Consider the following 20108-nt stretch of genomic DNA (forward strand, 5'->3'; position numbering starts at 1 on the left):
ATTTTTACTCATTTTTTTTTTTTTACTTGATGTGACAGTGCTGATGTAAATTTAATCTTTGTCTCTTATGAGGTATATTTAATGAAAACTCTCAACATTGTTGTCATGTGTTTCCATAAGTCATCCTCAGTCTCTTTTTCATACAAGATCTCACTCTTCCTTTGGTCCCACAGCTCCTACTACAATCAGACATGTGGCCTCTGTGGCGATTACAACGGGGCACCAGAAAATGACTTCACCAAACCCGATGGCACTCTGGTGACAGATGTCAATGACTTTGCAAACAGCTGGCAGACTGAGGACGATGAGGATTACAGGTGAGTTCCATGCATCTGTCTGAGACTTTGCTTGAAATTCACATCAGTCATATCATCCTCATGTGTTATATCCAATATCTACAGGATTGGACTTTGCTCAAGTGTCTGTTGAGGAGATGTAATCCTGTTGTTTCTCTTTCTGTGCCTGTATTGTGCAGTTGTACCTCAGGTTCAGGGCCAGACCCAGAGTGTGACCCTAAACTTGAGGCTGAGGTGGTCAAACCAGAAAAATGCGGCAAGATTGAAGACAAGACTGGCCCCTTCAAGTAAGGAAGCAGTCTGTGGCTGAGTAGTGAGCTGCTTCAACTCACACTTTAACCCCACAATATCCAGCTCAGTTGTGTCCTCTTCAAAGTGTCCGCAGATTCCTGTGTGGAATACATGATGTCCAATTTTGTCTACTCACAATTAGTCATTGTGTTGAAGACTTTTTGTTCCATGTGATTGACCACTCCCTGTCCTTTCCTTCCTTCCAGGGAGTGCATCTCAGTGGTGGATCCCACTCCGTTCTTCAGGAGTTGCGTGTTTGACATGTGCCAGTACAACGGCAATGAGAGTGTTCTATGTGACCAGCTTCAGGCCTACACAGATGCTTGCCAACAAGCTGGAGCTAAAGTCGATCAGTGGAGGTCTTCAGAATTCTGTCGTAAGTTGGAGGAGACTTGTGAAAGAAATACTTTATGTTTGAGAGAGAAGGTGTTCCGTTCCTCTTGTTAGGGTAAAATACATCTTCATGCAAAGGAGCGCTGCTAATTTCTCCTTTGATCGACGTAAGAACAACAGCACAGCAGTGATGCACCTGAGAACAACCACAATCACAACACATGACACATGTTTTTCCTCTCCTTTTATCCCTTTCTCCCTCCCTCCATTCCATCCCCTGCTTCACCTCTGTTGCTATGTGAAGCCTTGCCCTGCCCACCGAACAGCTCCTACACTTTGTGCATGAGCTCATGCCCAGAGACGTGCCTTGGTGTAGTCGGGCCTTCTGGTTGCGAGGACGTGTGTGTGGAGGGTTGCGAGTGCGACCCTGGCTTTGTTCTCAGTGACGACAAGTGTGTGGAACTGAAAGACTGTGGCTGCGTGGACAGCAATGGATCCTATCACCCTGTAAGTTGAAACATCCCACAAGCAATATTCATCAAATCATAACGTCTAACCTGCAAAGTATTCTTATTGTTTGTCTGGAATCAGGTTGAAGTATAGCTAAAATTTGGCTAATTAAGGGTTAAGGAAATGTTGATGATGATGATGATGATGATGACGACTGAAAATGTAGTTTTATGTACAGGAATACCTATATATGTATGGTTTTATATATATTTGAAGACAAATTTCTCTTATATTTCTTGTGTGTGTGTGTGTGTTCCTCAGGAAGGGGATGATTGGTACTTGGAGGGATGTGACCAGAAGTGTGAGTGTCTGAGTGGAGGTTTGATTCAGTGCCACAACAGCAGCTGTAAACCAGGCACTGAAATCTGCCAGCTCGAGGATGGAGCATATGACTGCATAGTTGGTATGTCGATGACTCCTTTGTCTCCTTCCTTTTCTACACATTTATGGAGATCATTTTGAAACGCTATGATTTTAGTTCATCTCAATTATCTTTACGTCTTTGTCTTTTTAAAGCAGCTTTATTGTCATTTTGCAGTCAATTGTACGAGCATCATCTTTTCTTTGTTTTGCAGATCCATGTCCGGATAATGCAGAGTATATCGAGTGCGGTCCCGCTTGTATTCCCTCCTGTGAGGCACCTTCCACCAACTGCACAGGCTCATGTATCAGTGGCTGCTTCTGCAAACCAGGGTTTGTCTTCAAGGGACGGCGCTGTGTGCCAGTGGAAAAATGTGGCTGCCTGGATGAAAACAACAACTATTATGAGGTCAGACATTCTATGTGGAACTTTTCCAGTTTTCATAATGTCGTGAAGGCAACAGATAATTTCATTGCCAGCTGTAAATGCAGGTGTAATGCTATTGGAGGAATACAGTGTAACCTGCCAGTACTGATCATTTCTTCTCCTTCTTCTTCTTCCTCTTTTGTTTTCAGCCTGGTGAGGTTGTAAATGGTGACGGTTGTTCACAGTTGTGCCGCTGTGCAGGCAACTACACTTTGGAATGTCTTGATAACTCCTGTGATCCCGATGAAGAGTGTCGTGAGCATGATGGAGTGTCAGGCTGCTATCCTAAAGGTAAAAAAAGTCTTCTGAACGTGAAGGTTGACAGAGTAGAAATCCATTCATTTCCATCCTTTCAGACCAGTGCCATCACATCTGTGACAATATGACCTCTGACAAGAGTTTGTCCTCTTTCATTCCTGCCTGCAGATACATCCACATGCGTAGCTTCTGGTGATCCCCACTACACCACGTTTGACAAGCGTCGTTACAACTTCATGGGCAACTGCAGCTATGTGATGTCTAAACCTTGCAATAGCACATCATCTCTGCCATACTTTGAGGTGCATGCGGACAATGAAAACCGCTTCAACAAGCCTACAATCTCGTATTTGAAGGCTGTGCATGTACATGTGTACGACGTGAAGATCTCCATCTTGAAAGGTGGCACGGTGCAGGTAAGATATTGGCAGATGTGCAATTAAATGTAGTCATTTAGGAGAAGATGTGGCTGATGCAGTTGAGAGACGTCTCTGCTTATGTGTGAACCTGTTTGTTTTTTGTTACCTCTCTAATAATCTTGGCTTTTATTTGAAAGGTGAATGGGACCAACGTGAAGCTGCCCATGACTGCGGCCCCAGGTGTCTCTGTGTCTAAGAAAGGAAAGCATTACACTGTGGCCATGGACTTTGGTGTGACCGTTCGCTATGATGGAAACCACTTTATGGACATCAAAGTTATCAAAGAGTGAGTGAAAGACTGAACTGATGGTCAAAGATGGGACCTGAGTGTGGCCACAAACAAGCAACAAAGTTTTTGAGACAGAGAAGGCGCAGGTCTGAGCTCTTGTTGTCACCTCCACATGTCACTGACTTGCACATTTTCTTTCTCTAACTTGCAGCTATGAAGGTTTGCTGTGTGGACTGTGTGGAGATTATGATCTGAATTCTAAGGACGACTTCAGAAAACCAGACGGATTGTTGGCTAAAGACGCCAATGAGTTTGGACACAGCTGGAACACTGATCCTAAGTTAGTAGAGCTTTCAAAGAGCTTTCAAACATAACAGCTATCATAGATGCATGATGGGGTTTTTCCATTCTATTTGTTCAAACTCTGTAAGAGAAGATGGAACTAAGCTTCACTCTTTGAACGGAGGTTGCCATCTCTCCTGGAAACACGGTGAGATTCCCTGATGATGTGTTTGTGTTGACAGGTGTAATCACAAACCACCACCCCCTGGCCCTGAGTGTGACAATGACGAGGAGGAACTGTACGAAAGCTCAGGATTCTGTGGCATCCTTTTGGACAAGAATGGCCCATTTGCTGTGTGCCACAAAAAGATCAATCCCAACGTAAGTGAGATTTCACTAGCCAAATGAAATAAGTTGTTAATCCAGACTGCAGCATGTTCTGCATGTACAATTTCTTGAGGTAAATGTGGTTGTTTGAAGTCATAGAAATACAAGTGACGTACTTCAGCAGTGAGAAGAGCAATTCTTGAAAAATGTCCAAGTTGTGACACTGACAAGAAAGGAGTTGTGACAAGATACTTGTTTTTCAGAATTACTTCAAAGACTGTGTGTTTGACCTGTGTGAGCTGGGCGGAGCGAGGCCCATCCTGTGCGAAGCCATTGAAGCTTATGCGAATGAGTGTCAGGACCGCGGAGTCACCATTGGACTTTGGAGAAATGAAACCTTCTGCCGTAAGCTTTTCCTTACTACAGTATGAAGGCAAAGGAAAGAAGTGAATGGATATTCTTGAAAACTAACTCTCTGGTCCACTTGCAGCCTTGGACTGCGACTCCAACAGCCACTACGAGCCGTGCGCAGACTCGTGCCAAGAGACATGTTCAGGCATGCCCCCCTCCTGCGCTGGTCCCTGTTCTGAAGGCTGTGTCTGCGATCCCGGCTATGTCCTGCGTGATGGCAAGTGCGTGTTGAAGACCACTTGTTTCGACGACGTCTGCCATTTCAACGGCCAGCTCTATGAGGTACAGTGAAGTTATGCCTTCATAACCATGGACGGAATGTGTATCTACTTGTGTTTTATGTCTTGGACCCAAGGTGCTCCAATTTACTTGAGTCTGTCTTTGTATTTTAGGGTGGAGAAGAATTTTATCTAGAAGACTGCAAGCAGAAGTGTGAATGTAACCCTCCCAATGTGACATGCTCGCCCTTCACTTGCCCCCCAATGCATGAGTGTAAAATCCAAGAAGGAGTGCAGGGATGCTACCCAAGTGGTGAGTTCTCCTGGTCATTTAGTGAGACAAAAACCTTGAATTGAAGGGGTATATTTCGTGTCACATGAGATGTTTTCTCACGTAATAGTAGTAATCATGCAATCAAGTCAGTGACAGCTGCCAGGGCTACATGCCCGGCTATGTGTCTGCGGCAAACTACATCTAAACTTCACCCATTATTCTCTTGCAATGCTTGAGTCATCCCAGGACTGTAGCTTGTCATAAAGATCTACTAAAAACAAGAGCCAATCTGTCATTAGATTCTTGTAATAAATAAAGAGAGGATACGAATAGACCTCTGTTTTTGAATTCATTCGATATTGAACCAGTCATGAAGGAGCTACGGGAGTTGTTCCCTGAAAGTTTGAAAATGTTCAAGTTGTTTCCTCTGTCCCTCTGTCTCAGACTACCAGGACTGTGTGGTGTCTGGAGATCCTCACTACACGACATTTGACAAGAAGTTCTATACCTTCATGGGAACGTGCACCTACACACTGGCTCGAAGCTGCAAGAACAACACGGGTAAGGAATGAGCTTTAGTCATCACCTGCTGCAGTCCAAGTGCCGTGTTCTGGTAAAAATGATGATGATTGAATGGATTGAATAGTGACACACAACATTCCACATCATGTACTGTGCAGGTCCTTGGTTCTCAGTGGAGGGGAAGAATGAGGAGAGAAACGCCCCAGGAGTGTCGTACCTCAAAAAACTCTATGTCACCGTAAATGGAATCACTGTGACCATGATGAAATCCAGAAAGACGCTGGTCAGTATGGCCCCATCCCGTAGTCTCCCCAATGACACACGCGCATCAGCATCTTCACTCCCTCTCTATTCTTACTTTGCTCTTAATCCAGTGGTTTAATGACATGCCAGCTTTAACCTGGCCCATGATCCCATCTCATTCCTCAGCTTTTATCTTTTTCTCATGCCATAATCCCAGAAATCTTCCACCTTTTCTCCTTGTCATGGATTTGACCAGAGCTGAGATAAAAATCATTTCAAGGTTAAACTTACACAAATGAAGGTTTAAAAAAATAAAAAAAATAAAAATCTAATCAAAACATTCCAGTTTCCCCCAAAGTAATGTAGCCCTGTGTGTAAGATTAAAATATTTCAAGTTCAGTCCTAAAGCAAATGTTTAACTGCAATTCTTGCAACTTCATCCTGAACATATAGAACTGGTGATAATGACAATGTCTATTTCCACTGTCCTGAAGTATTTTTTTCTTTTCTTTTTCTCCTCTGGCAGGTCAATGGACTGAGGGTGAACCTCCCTCATTCTCCTTCTCCCCTCATGTCTCTCAGTCTGGCCGGTCAGTACGTCACCCTGCAGACAACGTTTGGTCTGCGGGTGCGCTGGGATGGCAACCATTATGCTCAGATCACTGTTCCCAGGTTGGTAGTAATAAATAGCTTTACACATTCAGATGACTGGTTATGTGAGTAAAATTGGTTTGGTGTCCTCATTGAGTGAAAATTTGTCCCTTTCATTTTTTTTTAAAAATGTGTTAATAAAGATCGATGTCCCCCTACTTTCCAAATTTTTACTCATTTTTTTTTTTTACTTGATGTGACAGTGCTGATGTAAATGTAATCTTTGTCTCTTATGAGGTATATTTAATGAAAACTCTCAACATTGTTGTCATGTGTTTCCATAAGTCATCCTCAGTCTCTTTTTCATACAAGATCTCACTCTTCCTTTGGTCCCACAGCTCCTACTACAATCAGACATGTGGCCTCTGTGGCGATTACAACGGGGCACCAGAAAATGACTTCACCAAACCCGATGGCACTCTGGTGACAGATGTCAATGACTTTGCAAACAGCTGGCAGACTGAGGACGATGAGGATTACAGGTGAGTTCCATGCATCTGTCTGAGACTTTGCTTGAAATTCACATCAGTCATATCATCCTCATGTGTTATATCCAATATCTACAGGATTGGACTTTGCTCAAGTGTCTGTTGAGGAGATGTAATCCTGTTGTTTCTCTTTCTGTGCCTGTATTGTGCAGTTGTACCTCAGGTTCAGGGCCAGACCCAGAGTGTGACCCTAAACTTGAGGCTGAGGTGGTCAAACCAGAAAAATGCGGCAAGATTGAAGACAAGACTGGCCCCTTCAAGTAAGGAAGCAGTCTGTGGCTGAGTAGTGAGCTGCTTCAACTCACACTTTAACCCCACAATATCCAGCTCAGTTGTGTCCTCTTCAAAGTGTCCGCAGATTCCTGTGTGGAATACATGATGTCCAATTTTGTCTACTCACAATTAGTCATTGTGTTGAAGACTTTTTGTTCCATGTGATTGACCACTCCCTGTCCTTTCCTTCCTTCCAGGGAGTGCATCTCAGTGGTGGATCCCACTCCGTTCTTCAGGAGTTGCGTGTTTGACATGTGCCAGTACAACGGCAATGAAAGCGTTCTATGTGACCAGCTTCAGGCCTACACAGATGCTTGCCAACAAGCTGGAGCTAAAGTCGATCAGTGGAGGTCTTCAGAATTCTGTCGTAAGTTGGAGGAGACTTGTGAAAGAAATACTTTATGTTTGAGAGAGAAGGTGTTCCGTTCCTCTTGTTAGGGTAAAATACATCTTCATGCAAAGGAGCGCTGCTAATTTCTCCTTTGATCGACGTAAGAACAACAGCACAGCAGTGATGCACCTGAGAACAACCACAATCACAACACATGACACATGTTTTTCCTCTCCTTTTATCCCTTTCTCCCTCCCTCCATTCCATCCCCTGCTTCACCTCTGTTGCTATGTGAAGCCTTGCCCTGCCCACCGAACAGCTCCTACACTTTGTGCATGAGCTCATGCCCAGAGACGTGCCTTGGTGTAGTCGGGCCTTCTGGTTGCGAGGACGTGTGTGTGGAGGGTTGCGAGTGCGACCCTGGCTTTGTTCTCAGTGACGACAAGTGTGTGGAACTGAAAGACTGTGGCTGCGTGGACAGCAATGGATCCTATCACCCTGTAAGTTGAAACATCCCACAAGCAATAATCATCAAATCATAACGTCTAACCTGCAAAGTATTCTTATTGTTTGTCTGGAATCAGGTTGAAGTATAGCTAAAATTTGGCTAATTAAGGGTTAAGGAAATGTTGATGATGATGATGATGATGATGACGACTGAAAATGTAGTTTTATGTACAGGAATACCTATATATGTATGGTTTTATATATATTTGAAGACAAATTTCTCTTATATTTCTTGTGTGTGTGTGTGTGTTCCTCAGGAAGGGGATGATTGGTACTTGGAGGGATGTGACCAGAAGTGTGAGTGTCTGAGTGGAGGTTTGATTCAGTGCCACAACAGCAGCTGTAAACCAGGCACTGAAATCTGCCAGCTCGAGGATGGAGCATATGACTGCATAGTTGGTATGTCGATGACTCCTTTGTCTCCTTCCTTTTCTACACATTTATGGAGATCATTTTGAAACGCTATGATTTTAGTTCATCTCAATTATCTTTACGTCTTTGTCTTTTTAAAGCAGCTTTATTGTCATTTTGCAGTCAATTGTACGAGCATCATCTTTTCTTTGTTTTGCAGATCCATGTCCGGATAATGCCGAGTATATCGAGTGCGGTCCCGCTTGTATTCCCTCCTGTGAGGCACCTTCCACCAACTGCACAGGCTCATGTATCAGTGGCTGCTTCTGCAAACCAGGGTTTGTCTTCAAGGGACGGCGCTGTGTGCCAGTGGAAAAATGTGGCTGCCTGGATGAAAACAACAACTATTATGAGGTCAGACATTCTATGTGGAACTTTTTCATGTATTATAATGTCGTGAAGGCAACAGATAATTTCATTGCCAGCTGTAAATGCAGGTGTAATGCTATTGGAGGAATACAGTGTAACCTGCCAGTACTGATCATTTCTTCTCCTTCTTCTTCTTCCTCTTTTGTTTTCAGCCTGGTGAGGTTGTAAATGGTGACGGTTGTTCACAGTTGTGCCGCTGTGCAGGCAACTACACTTTGGAATGTCTTGATAACTCCTGTGATCCCGATGAAGAGTGTCGTGAGCATGATGGAGTGTCAGGCTGCTATCCTAAAGGTAAAAAAAGTCTTCTGAACGTGAAGGTTGACAGAGTAGAAATCCATTCATTTCCATCCTTTCAGACCAGTGACATCACATCTGTGACAATATGACCTCTGACAAGAGTTTGTCCTCTTTCATTCCTGCCTGCAGATACATCCACATGCGTAGCTTCTGGTGATCCCCACTACACCACGTTTGACAAGCGTCGTTACAACTTCATGGGCAACTGCAGCTATGTGATGTCTAAACCTTGCAATAGCACATCATCTCTGCCATACTTTGAGGTGCATGCGGACAATGAAAACCGCTTCAACAAGCCTACAATCTCGTATTTGAAGGCTGTGCATGTACATGTGTACGACGTGAAGATCTCCATCTTGAAAGGTGGCACGGTGCAGGTAAGATATTGGCAGATGTGCAATTAAATGTAGTCATTTAGGAGAAGATGTGGCTGATGCAGTTGAGAGACGTCTCTGCTTATGTGTGAACCTGTTTGTTTTTTGTTACCTCTCTAATAATCTTGGCTTTTATTTGAAAGGTGAATGGGACCAACGTGAAGCTGCCCATGACTGCGGCCCCAGGTGTCTCTGTGTCTAAGAAAGGAAAGCATTACACTGTGGCCATGGACTTTGGTGTGACCGTTCGCTATGATGGAAACCACTTTATGGACATCAAAGTTATCAAAGAGTGAGTGAAAGACTGAACTGATGGTCAAAGATGGGACCTGAGTGTGGCCACAAACAAGCAACAAAGTTTTTGAGACAGAGAAGACGCAGGTCTGAGCTCTTGTTGTCACCTCCACATGTCACTGACTTGCACATTTTCTTTCTCTAACTTGCAGCTATGAAGGTTTGCTGTGTGGACTGTGTGGAGATTATGATCTGAATTCTAAGGACGACTTCAGAAAACCAGACGGATTGTTGGCTAAAGACGCCAATGAGTTTGGACACAGCTGGAACACTGATCCTAAGTTAGTAGAGCTTTCAAAGAGCTTTCAAACATAACAGCTATCATAGATGCATGATGGGGTTTTTCCATTCTATTTGTTCAAACTCTGTAAGAGAAGATGGAACTAAGCTTCACTCTTTGAACGGAGGTTGCCATCTCTCCTGGAAACACGGTGAGATTCCCTGATGATGTGTTTGTGTTGACAGGTGTAATCACAAACCACCACCCCCTGGCCCTGAGTGTGACGATGACGAGGAGGAACTGTACGAAAGCTCAGGATTCTGTGGCATCCTTTTGGACAAGAATGGCCCATTTGCTGTGTGCCACAAAAAGATCAATCCCAACGTAAGTGAGATTTCACTAGTCAAATGAAATAAGTTGTTAATCCAGACTGCAGCATGTTCTGCATGTACAATTTCTTGAGGTAAATGTGGTTGTTTGAAGTCATAGAAATACAAGTGACGTACTTCAGCAGTGAGAAGAGCAATTCTTGAAAAATGTCCATGTTGTGACGCTGACAAGAAAGGAGTTGTGACAAGATACTTGTTTTTCAGAATTACTTCAAAGACTGTGTGTTTGACCTGTGTGAGCTGGGCGGTGCGAGGCCCATCCTGTGCGAAGCCATTGAAGCTTATGCGAATGAGTGTCAGGACCGCGGAGTCACCATTGGACCTTGGAGAAATGAAACCTTCTGCCGTAAGCTTTTCCTTACTACAGTATGAAAGCAAAGGAAAGAAGTGAATGGATATTCTTGAAAACTAACTCTCTGGTCCACTTGCAGCCTTGGACTGCGACTCCAACAGCCACTACGAGCCGTGCGCAGACTCGTGCCAAGAGACATGTTCAGGCATGCCCCCCTCCTGCGCTGGTCCCTGTTCTGAAGGCTGTGTCTGCGATCCCGGCTATGTCCTGCATGATGGCAAGTGCGTGTTGAACACCACTTGTTTCGACGACGTCTGCCATTTCAACGGCCAGCTCTATGAGGTACAGTGAAGTTATGCCTTCATAACCATGGACGGAATGTGTATCTACTTGTGTTTTATGTCTTGGACCCAAGGTGCTCCAATTTACTTGAGTCTGTCTTTGTATTTTAGGGTGGAGAAGAATTTTATCTAGAAGACTGCAAGCAGAAGTGTGAATGTAACCCTCCCAATGTGACATGCTCGCCCTTCACTTGCCCCCCAATGCATGAGTGTAAAATCCAAGAAGGAGTGCAGGGATGCTACCCAAGTGGTGAGTTCTCCTGGTCATTTAGTGAGACAAAAACCTTGAATTGAAGGGGTATATGTCGTGTCACATGAGATGTTTTCTCACGTAATAGTAGTAATCATGCAATCAAGTCAGTGACAGCTGCCAGGGCTACATGCCCGGCTATGTGTCTGCGGCAAACTACATCTAAACTTCACCCATTATTCTCTTGCAATGCTTGAGTCATCCCAGGACTGCAGCTTGTCATAAAGATCTACTAAAAACAAGAGCCAATCTGTCATTAGATTCTTGTAATAAATAAAGAGAGGATACGAATAGACCTCTGTTTGGAATTCATTCGATATTGAAGCAGTCATGAAGGAGCTACGGGAGTTGTTCCCTGAAAGTTTGAAAAGGTTCAAGTTGTTTCCTCTGTCCCTCTGTCTCAGACTACCAGGACTGTGTGGTGTCTGGAGATCCTCACTACACGACATTTGACAAGAAGTTCTATACCTTCATGGGAACGTGCACCTACACACTGGCTCGAAGCTGCAAGAACAACACGGGTAAGGAATGAGCTTTAGTCATCACCTGCTGCAGTCCAAGTGCCGTGTTCTGGTAAAAATGATGATGATTGAATGGATTGAATAGTGACACACAACATTCCACATCATGTACTGTGCAGGTCCTTGGTTCTCAGTGGAGGGGAAGAATGAGGAGAGAAACGCCCCAGGAGTGTCGTACCTCAAAAAACTCTATGTCACCGTAAATGGAATCACTGTGACCATGATGAAATCCAGAAAGACGCTGGTCAGTATGGCCCCATCCCGTAGTCTCCCCAATGACACACGCGCATCAGCATCTTCACTCCCTCTCTATTCTTACTTTGCTCTTAATCCAGTGGTTTAATGACATGCCAGCTTTAACCTGGCCCATGATCCCATCTCATTCCTCAGCTTTTATCTTTTTCTCATGCCATAATCCCAGAAATCTTCCACCTTTTCTCCTTGTCATGGATTTGACCAGAGCTGAGATAAAAATCATTTCAAGGTTAAACTTACACAAATGAAGGTTTAAAAAAATAAAAAAAATAAAAATCTAATCAAAACATTCCAGTTTCCCCCAAAGTAATGTAGCCCTGTGTGTAAGATTAAAATATTTCAAGTTCAGTCCTAAAGCAAATGTTTAACTGCAATTCTTGCAACTTCATCCTGAACATATAGAACTGGTGATAATGACAATGTCTATTTCCACTGTCCTGAAGTATTTTTTTCTTTTCTTTTTCTCCTCTGGCAGGTCAATGGACTGAGGGTGAACCTCCCTCATTCTCCTTCTCCCCTCATGTCTCTCAGTCTGGCCGGTCAGTACGTCACCCTGCAGACAACGTTTGGTCTGCGGGTGCGCTGGGATGGCAACCATTATGCTCAGATCACTGTTCCCAGGTTGGTAGTAATAAATAGCTTTACACATTCAGATGACTGGTTATGTGAGTAAAATTGGTTTGGTGTCCTCATTGAGTGAAAATTTGTCCCTTTCATTTTTTTTAAATGTGTTAATAAAGATCAATGTCCCCCTGCTTTCCAAATTTTTACTCATTTTTTTTTTTTACTTGATGTGACAGTGCTGATGTAAATTTAATCTTTGTCTCTTATGAGGTATATTTAATGAAAACTCTCAACATTGTTGTCATGTGTTTCCATAAGTCATCCTCAGTCTCTTTTTCATACAAGATCTCACTCTTCCTTTGGTCCCACAGCTCCTACTACAATCAGACATGTGGCCTCTGTGGCGATTACAACGGGGCACCAGAAAATGACTTCACCAAACCCGATGGCACTCTGGTGACAGATGTCAATGACTTTGCAAACAGCTGGCAGACTGAGGACGATGAGGATTACAGGTGAGTTCCATGCATCTGTCTGAGACTTTGCTTGAAATTCACATCAGTCATATCATCCTCATGTGTTATATCCAATATCTACAGGATTGGACTTTGCTCAAGTGTCTGTTGAGGAGATGTAATCCTGTTGTTTCTCTTTCTGTGCCTGTATTGTGCAGTTGTACCTCAGGTTCAGGGCCAGACCCAGAGTGTGACCCTAAACTTGAGGCTGAGGTGGTCAAACCAGAAAAATGCGGCAAGATTGAAGACAAGACTGGCCCCTTCAAGTAAGGAAGCAGTCTGTGGCTGAGTAGTGAGCTGCTTCAACTCACACTTTAACCCCACAATATCCAGCTCAGTTGTGTCCTCTTCAAAGTGTCCGCAGATTCCTGTGTGGAATACATGATGTCCAATTTTGTCTACTCACAATTAGTCATTGTGTTGAAGACTTTTTGTTCCATGTGATTGACCACTCCCTGTCCTTTCCTTCCTTCCAGGGAGTGCATCTCAGTGGTGGATCCCACTCCGTTCTTCAGGAGTTGCGTGTTTGACATGTGCCAGTACAACGGCAATGAGAGTGTTCTATGTGACCAGCTTCAGGCCTACACAGATGCTTGCCAACAAGCTGGAGCTAAAGTCGATCAGTGGAGGTCTTCAGAATTCTGTCGTAAGTTGGAGGAGACTTGTGAAAGAAATACTTTATGTTTGAGAGAGAAGGTGTTCCGTTCCTCTTGTTAGGGTAAAATACATCTTCATGCAAAGGAGCGCTGCTAATTTCTCCTTTGATCGACGTAAGAACAACAGCACAGCAGTGATGCACCTGAGAACAACCACAATCACAACACATGACACATGTTTTTCCTCTCCTTTTATCCCTTTCTCCCTCCCTCCATTCCATCCCCTGCTTCACCTCTGTTGCTATGTGAAGCCTTGCCCTGCCCACCGAACAGCTCCTACACTTTGTGCATGAGCTCATGCCCAGAGACGTGCCTTGGTGTAGTCGGGCCTTCTGGTTGCGAGGACGTGTGTGTGGAGGGTTGCGAGTGCGACCCTGGCTTTGTTCTCAGTGACGACAAGTGTGTGGAACTGAAAGACTGTGGCTGCGTGGACAGCAATGGATCCTATCACCCTGTAAGTTGAAACATCCCACAAGCAATATTCATCAAATCATAACGTCTAACCTGCAAAGTATTCTTATTGTTTGTCTGGAATCAGGTTGAAGTATAGCTAAAATTTGGCTAATTAAGGGTTAAGGAAATGTTGATGATGATGATGATGATGATGATGATGATGACGACTGAAAATGTAGTTTTATGTACAGGAATACCTATATATGTATGGTTTTATATATATTTGAAGACAAATTTCTCTTATATTTCTTGTGTGTGTGTGTGTGTTCCTCAGGAAGGGGATGATTGGTACTTGGAGGGATGTGACCAGAAGTGTGAGTGTCTGAGTGGAGGTTTGATTCAGTGCCACAACAGCAGCTGTAAACCAGGCACTGAAATCTGCCAGCTCGAGGATGGAGCATATGACTGCATAGTTGGTATGTCGATGACTCCTTTGTCTCCTTCCTTTTCTACACATTTATGGAGATCATTTTGAAACGCTATGATTTTAGTTCATCTCAATTATCTTTACGTCTTTGTCTTTTTAAAGCAGCTTTATTGTCATTTTGCAGTCAATTGTACGAGCATCATCTTTTCTTTGTTTTGCAGATCCATGTCCGGATAATGCCGAGTATATCGAGTGCGGTCCCGCTTGTATTCCCTCCTGTGAGGCACCTTCCACCAACTGCACAGGCTCATGTATCAGTGGCTGCTTCTGCAAACCAGGGTTTGTCTTCAAGGGACGGCGCTGTGTGCCAGTGGAAAAATGTGGCTGCCTGGATGAAAACAACAACTATTATGAGGTCAGACATTCTATGTGGAACTTTTCCAGTTTTCATAATGTCGTGAAGGCAACAGATAATTTCATTGCCAGCTGTAAATGCAGGTGTAATGCTATTGGAGGAATACAGTGTAACCTGCCAGTACTGATCATTTCTTCTCCTTCTTCTTCTTCCTCTTTTGTTTTCAGCCTGGTGAGGTTGTAAATGGTGACGGTTGTTCACAGTTGTGCCGCTGTGCAGGCAACTACACTTTGGAATGTCTTGATAACTCCTGTGATCCCGATGAAGAGTGTCGTGAGCATGATGGAGTGTCAGGCTGCTATCCTAAAGGTAAAAAAAGTCTTCTGAACGTGAAGGTTGACAGAGTAGAAATCCATTCATTTCCATCCTTTCAGACCAGTGCCATCACATCTGTGACAATATGACCTCTGACAAGAGTTTGTCCTCTTTCATTCCTGCCTGCAGATACATCCACATGCGTAGCTTCTGGTGATCCCCACTACACCACGTTTGACAAGCGTCGTTACAACTTCATGGGCAACTGCAGCTATGTGATGTCTAAACCTTGCAATAGCACATCATCTCTGCCATACTTTGAGGTGCATGCGGACAATGAAAACCGCTTCAACAAGCCTACAATCTCGTATTTGAAGGCTGTGCATGTACATGTGTACGACGTGAAGATCTCCATCTTGAAAGGTGGCACGGTGCAGGTAAGATATTGGCAGATGTGCAATTAAATGTAGTCATTTAGGAGAAGATGTGGCTGATGCAGTTGAGAGACGTCTCTGCTTATGTGTGAACCTGTTTGTTTTTTGTTACCTCTCTAATAATCTTGGCTTTTATTTGAAAGGTGAATGGGACCAACGTGAAGCTGCCCATGACTGCGGCCCCAGGTGTCTCTGTGTCTAAGAAAGGAAAGCATTACACTGTGGCCATGGACTTTGGTGTGACCGTTCGCTATGATGGAAACCACTTTATGGACATCAAAGTTATCAAAGAGTGAGTGAAAGACTGAACTGATGGTCAAAGATGGGACCTGAGTGTGGCCACAAACAAGCAACAAAGTTTTTGAGACAGAGAAGGCGCAGGTCTGAGCTCTTGTTGTCACCTCCACATGTCACTGACTTGCACATTTTCTTTCTCTAACTTGCAGCTATGAAGGTTTGCTGTGTGGACTGTGTGGAGATTATGATCTGAATTCTAAGGACGACTTCAGAAAACCAGACGGATTGTTGGCTAAAGACGCCAATGAGTTTGGACACAGCTGGAACACTGATCCTAAGTTAGTAGAGCTTTCAAAGAGCTTTCAAACATAACAGCTATCATAGATGCATGATGGGGTTTTTCCATTCTATTTGTTCAAACTCTGTAAGAGAAGATGGAACTAAGCTTCACTCTTTGAACGGAGGTTGCCATCTCTCCTGGAAACACGGTGAGATTCCCTGATGATGTGTTTGTGTTGACAGGTGTAATCACAAACCACCACCCCCTGGCCCTGAGTGTGACAATGACGAGGAGGAACTGTACGAAAGCTCAGGATTCTGTGGCATCCTTTTGGACAAGAATGGCCCATTTGCTGTGTGCCACAAAAAGATCAATCCCAACGTAAGTGAGATTTCACTAGCCAAATGAAATAAGTTGTTAATCCAGACTGCAGCATGTTCTGCATGTACAATTTCTTGAGGTAAATGTGGTTGTTTGAAGTCATAGAAATACAAGTGACGTACTTCAGCAGTGAGAAGAGCAATTCTTGAAAAATGTCCAAGTTGTGACACTGACAAGAAAGGAGTTGTGACAAGATACTTGTTTTTCAGAATTACTTCAAAGACTGTGTGTTTGACCTGTGTGAGCTGGGCGGAGCGAGGCCCATCCTGTGCGAAGCCATTGAAGCTTATGCGAATGAGTGTCAGGACCGCGGAGTCACCATTGGACTTTGGAGAAATGAAACCTTCTGCCGTAAGCTTTTCCTTACTACAGTATGAAGGCAAAGGAAAGAAGTGAATGGATATTCTTGAAAACTAACTCTCTGGTCCACTTGCAGCCTTGGACTGCGACTCCAACAGCCACTACGAGCCGTGCGCAGACTCGTGCCAAGAGACATGTTCAGGCATGCCCCCCTCCTGCGCTGGTCCCTGTTCTGAAGGCTGTGTCTGCGATCCCGGCTATGTCCTGCGTGATGGCAAGTGCGTGTTGAAGACCACTTGTTTCGACGACGTCTGCCATTTCAACGGCCAGCTCTATGAGGTACAGTGAAGTTATGCCTTCATAACCATGGACGGAATGTGTATCTACTTGTGTTTTATGTCTTGGACCCAAGGTGCTCCAATTTACTTGAGTCTGTCTTTGTATTTTAGGGTGGAGAAGAATTTTATCTAGAAGACTGCAAGCAGAAGTGTGAATGTAACCCTCCCAATGTGACATGCTCGCCCTTCACTTGCCCCCCAATGCATGAGTGTAAAATCCAAGAAGGAGTGCAGGGATGCTACCCAAGTGGTGAGTTCTCCTGGTCATTTAGTGAGACAAAAACCTTGAATTGAAGGGGTATATTTCGTGTCACATGAGATGTTTTCTCACGTAATAGTAGTAATCATGCAATCAAGTCAGTGACAGCTGCCAGGGCTACATGCCCGGCTATGTGTCTGCGGCAAACTACATCTAAACTTCACCCATTATTCTCTTGCAATGCTTGAGTCATCCCAGGACTGTAGCTTGTCATAAAGATCTACTAAAAACAAGAGCCAATCTGTCATTAGATTCTTGTAATAAATAAAGAGAGGATACGAATAGACCTCTGTTTTTGAATTCATTCGATATTGAACCAGTCATGAAGGAGCTACGGGAGTTGTTCCCTGAAAGTTTGAAAATGTTCAAGTTGTTTCCTCTGTCCCTCTGTCTCAGACTACCAGGACTGTGTGGTGTCTGGAGATCCTCACTACACGACATTTGACAAGAAGTTCTATACCTTCATGGGAACGTGCACCTACACACTGGCTCGAAGCTGCAAGAACAACACGGGTAAGGAATGAGCTTTAGTCATCACCTGCTGCAGTCCAAGTGCCGTGTTCTGGTAAAAATGATGATGATTGAATGGATTGAATAGTGACACACAACATTCCACATCATGTACTGTGCAGGTCCTTGGTTCTCAGTGGAGGGGAAGAATGAGGAGAGAAACGCCCCAGGAGTGTCGTACCTCAAAAAACTCTATGTCACAGTAAATGGAATCACTGTGACCATGATGAAATCCAGAAAGACGCTGGTCAGTATGGCCCCATCCCGTAGTCTCCCCAATGACACACGCGCATCAGCATCTTCACTCCCTCTCTATTCTTACTTTGCTCTTAATCCAGTGGTTTAATGACATGCCAGCTTTAACCTGGCCCATGATCCCATCTCATTCCTCAGCTTTTATCTTTTTCTCATGCCATAATCCCAGAAATCTTCCACCTTTTCTCCTTGTCATGGATTTGACCAGAGCTGAGATAAAAATCATTTCAAGGTTAAACTTACACAAATGAAGGTTTAAAAAAATAAAAAAAATAAAAATCTAATCAAAACATTCCAGTTTCCCCCAAAGTAATGTAGCCCTGTGTGTAAGATTAAAATATTTCAAGTTCAGTCCTAAAGCAAATGTTTAACTGCAATTCTTGCAACTTCATCCTGAACATATAGAACTGGTGATAATGACAATGTCTATTTCCACTGTCCTGAAGTATTTTTTTCTTTTCTTTTTCTCCTCTGGCAGGTCAATGGACTGAGGGTGAACCTCCCTCATTCTCCTTCTCCCCTCATGTCTCTCAGTCTGGCCGGTCAGTACGTCACCCTGCAGACAACGTTTGGTCTGCGGGTGCGCTGGGATGGCAACCATTATGCTCAGATCACTGTTCCCAGGTTGGTAGTAATAAATAGCTTTACACATTCAGATGACTGGTTATGTGAGTAAAATTGGTTTGGTGTCCTCATTGAGTGAAAATTTGTCCCTTTCATTTTTTTTTAAAAATGTGTTAATAAAGATCGATGTCCCCCTACTTTCCAAATTTTTACTCATTTTTTTTTTTTACTTGATGTGACAGTGCTGATGTAAATGTAATCTTTGTCTCTTATGAGGTATATTTAATGAAAACTCTCAACATTGTTGTCATGTGTTTCCATAAGTCATCCTCAGTCTCTTTTTCATACAAGATCTCACTCTTCCTTTGGTCCCACAGCTCCTACTACAATCAGACATGTGGCCTCTGTGGCGATTACAACGGGGCACCAGAAAATGACTTCACCAAACCCGATGGCACTCTGGTGACAGATGTCAATGACTTTGCAAACAGCTGGCAGACTGAGGACGATGAGGATTACAGGTGAGTTCCATGCATCTGTCTGAGACTTTGCTTGAAATTCACATCAGTCATATCATCCTCATGTGTTATATCCAATATCTACAGGATTGGACTTTGCTCAAGTGTCTGTTGAGGAGATGTAATCCTGTTGTTTCTCTTTCTGTGCCTGTATTGTGCAGTTGTACCTCAGGTTCAGGGCCAGACCCAGAGTGTGACCCTAAACTTGAGGCTGAGGTGGTCAAACCAGAAAAATGCGGCAAGATTGAAGACAAGACTGGCCCCTTCAAGTAAGGAAGCAGTCTGTGGCTGAGTAGTGAGCTGCTTCAACTCACACTTTAACCCCACAATATCCAGCTCAGTTGTGTCCTCTTCAAAGTGTCCGCAGATTCCTGTGTGGAATACATGATGTCCAATTTTGTCTACTCACAATTAGTCATTGTGTTGAAGACTTTTTGTTCCATGTGATTGACCACTCCCTGTCCTTTCCTTCCTTCCAGGGAGTGCATCTCAGTGGTGGATCCCACTCCGTTCTTCAGGAGTTGCGTGTTTGACATGTGCCAGTACAACGGCAATGAAAGCGTTCTATGTGACCAGCTTCAGGCCTACACAGATGCTTGCCAACAAGCTGGAGCTAAAGTCGATCAGTGGAGGTCTTCAGAATTCTGTCGTAAGTTGGAGGAGACTTGTGAAAGAAATACTTTATGTTTGAGAGAGAAGGTGTTCCGTTCCTCTTGTTAGGGTAAAATACATCTTCATGCAAAGGAGCGCTGCTAATTTCTCCTTTGATCGACGTAAGAACAACAGCACAGCAGTGATGCACCTGAGAACAACCACAATCACAACACATGACACATGTTTTTCCTCTCCTTTTATCCCTTTCTCCCTCCCTCCATTCCATCCCCTGCTTCACCTCTGTTGCTATGTGAAGCCTTGCCCTGCCCACCGAACAGCTCCTACACTTTGTGCATGAGCTCATGCCCAGAGACGTGCCTTGGTGTAGTCGGGCCTTCTGGTTGCGAGGACGTGTGTGTGGAGGGTTGCGAGTGCGACCCTGGCTTTGTTCTCAGTGACGACAAGTGTGTGGAACTGAAAGACTGTGGCTGCGTGGACAGCAATGGATCCTATCACCCTGTAAGTTGAAACATCCCACAAGCAATAA

At 44.0% G+C, this 20108-nt stretch overlaps 1 protein-coding gene across 1 annotated transcript in view; it reads left to right on the plus strand.

The window, feature by feature from the left end:
- The window catches only part of zanl (zonadhesin, like), a 68382-nt gene that overhangs the window by 3752 nt on the left and 44522 nt on the right, over positions 1–20108 (plus strand). Inside the window, exons 12-66 of the mRNA XM_076035556.1 lie at positions 174–317; positions 476–583; positions 794–963; positions 1225–1427; positions 1692–1833; positions 2006–2199; positions 2367–2508; positions 2644–2891; positions 3032–3180; positions 3335–3463; positions 3648–3786; positions 3996–4137; positions 4223–4425; positions 4536–4674; positions 5080–5196; positions 5316–5440; positions 5927–6072; positions 6390–6533; positions 6692–6799; positions 7010–7179; positions 7441–7643; positions 7908–8049; positions 8222–8415; positions 8583–8724; positions 8860–9107; positions 9248–9396; positions 9551–9679; positions 9864–10002; positions 10212–10353; positions 10439–10641; positions 10752–10890; positions 11295–11411; positions 11531–11655; positions 12142–12287; positions 12602–12745; positions 12904–13011; positions 13222–13391; positions 13653–13855; positions 14129–14270; positions 14443–14636; positions 14804–14945; positions 15081–15328; positions 15469–15617; positions 15772–15900; positions 16085–16223; positions 16433–16574; positions 16660–16862; positions 16973–17111; positions 17517–17633; positions 17753–17877; positions 18364–18509; positions 18827–18970; positions 19129–19236; positions 19447–19616; positions 19878–20080. Of these exons, the coding sequence (XP_075891671.1) occupies positions 174–317; positions 476–583; positions 794–963; positions 1225–1427; positions 1692–1833; positions 2006–2199; positions 2367–2508; positions 2644–2891; positions 3032–3180; positions 3335–3463; positions 3648–3786; positions 3996–4137; positions 4223–4425; positions 4536–4674; positions 5080–5196; positions 5316–5440; positions 5927–6072; positions 6390–6533; positions 6692–6799; positions 7010–7179; positions 7441–7643; positions 7908–8049; positions 8222–8415; positions 8583–8724; positions 8860–9107; positions 9248–9396; positions 9551–9679; positions 9864–10002; positions 10212–10353; positions 10439–10641; positions 10752–10890; positions 11295–11411; positions 11531–11655; positions 12142–12287; positions 12602–12745; positions 12904–13011; positions 13222–13391; positions 13653–13855; positions 14129–14270; positions 14443–14636; positions 14804–14945; positions 15081–15328; positions 15469–15617; positions 15772–15900; positions 16085–16223; positions 16433–16574; positions 16660–16862; positions 16973–17111; positions 17517–17633; positions 17753–17877; positions 18364–18509; positions 18827–18970; positions 19129–19236; positions 19447–19616; positions 19878–20080 (8545 nt within the window). The remainder of the gene's footprint in view (positions 1–173; positions 318–475; positions 584–793; positions 964–1224; positions 1428–1691; positions 1834–2005; positions 2200–2366; positions 2509–2643; positions 2892–3031; positions 3181–3334; positions 3464–3647; positions 3787–3995; positions 4138–4222; positions 4426–4535; positions 4675–5079; positions 5197–5315; positions 5441–5926; positions 6073–6389; positions 6534–6691; positions 6800–7009; positions 7180–7440; positions 7644–7907; positions 8050–8221; positions 8416–8582; positions 8725–8859; positions 9108–9247; positions 9397–9550; positions 9680–9863; positions 10003–10211; positions 10354–10438; positions 10642–10751; positions 10891–11294; positions 11412–11530; positions 11656–12141; positions 12288–12601; positions 12746–12903; positions 13012–13221; positions 13392–13652; positions 13856–14128; positions 14271–14442; positions 14637–14803; positions 14946–15080; positions 15329–15468; positions 15618–15771; positions 15901–16084; positions 16224–16432; positions 16575–16659; positions 16863–16972; positions 17112–17516; positions 17634–17752; positions 17878–18363; positions 18510–18826; positions 18971–19128; positions 19237–19446; positions 19617–19877; positions 20081–20108) is intronic.

This window comes from Nelusetta ayraudi, unplaced genomic scaffold (assembly GCF_046127955.1).
Source record: "Nelusetta ayraudi isolate G7.1 ecotype Tasmania unplaced genomic scaffold, CSIRO-AGI_Nayr_v1 ptg000042l, whole genome shotgun sequence".
Taxonomy (NCBI): domain Eukaryota; kingdom Metazoa; phylum Chordata; class Actinopteri; order Tetraodontiformes; family Monacanthidae; genus Nelusetta; species Nelusetta ayraudi.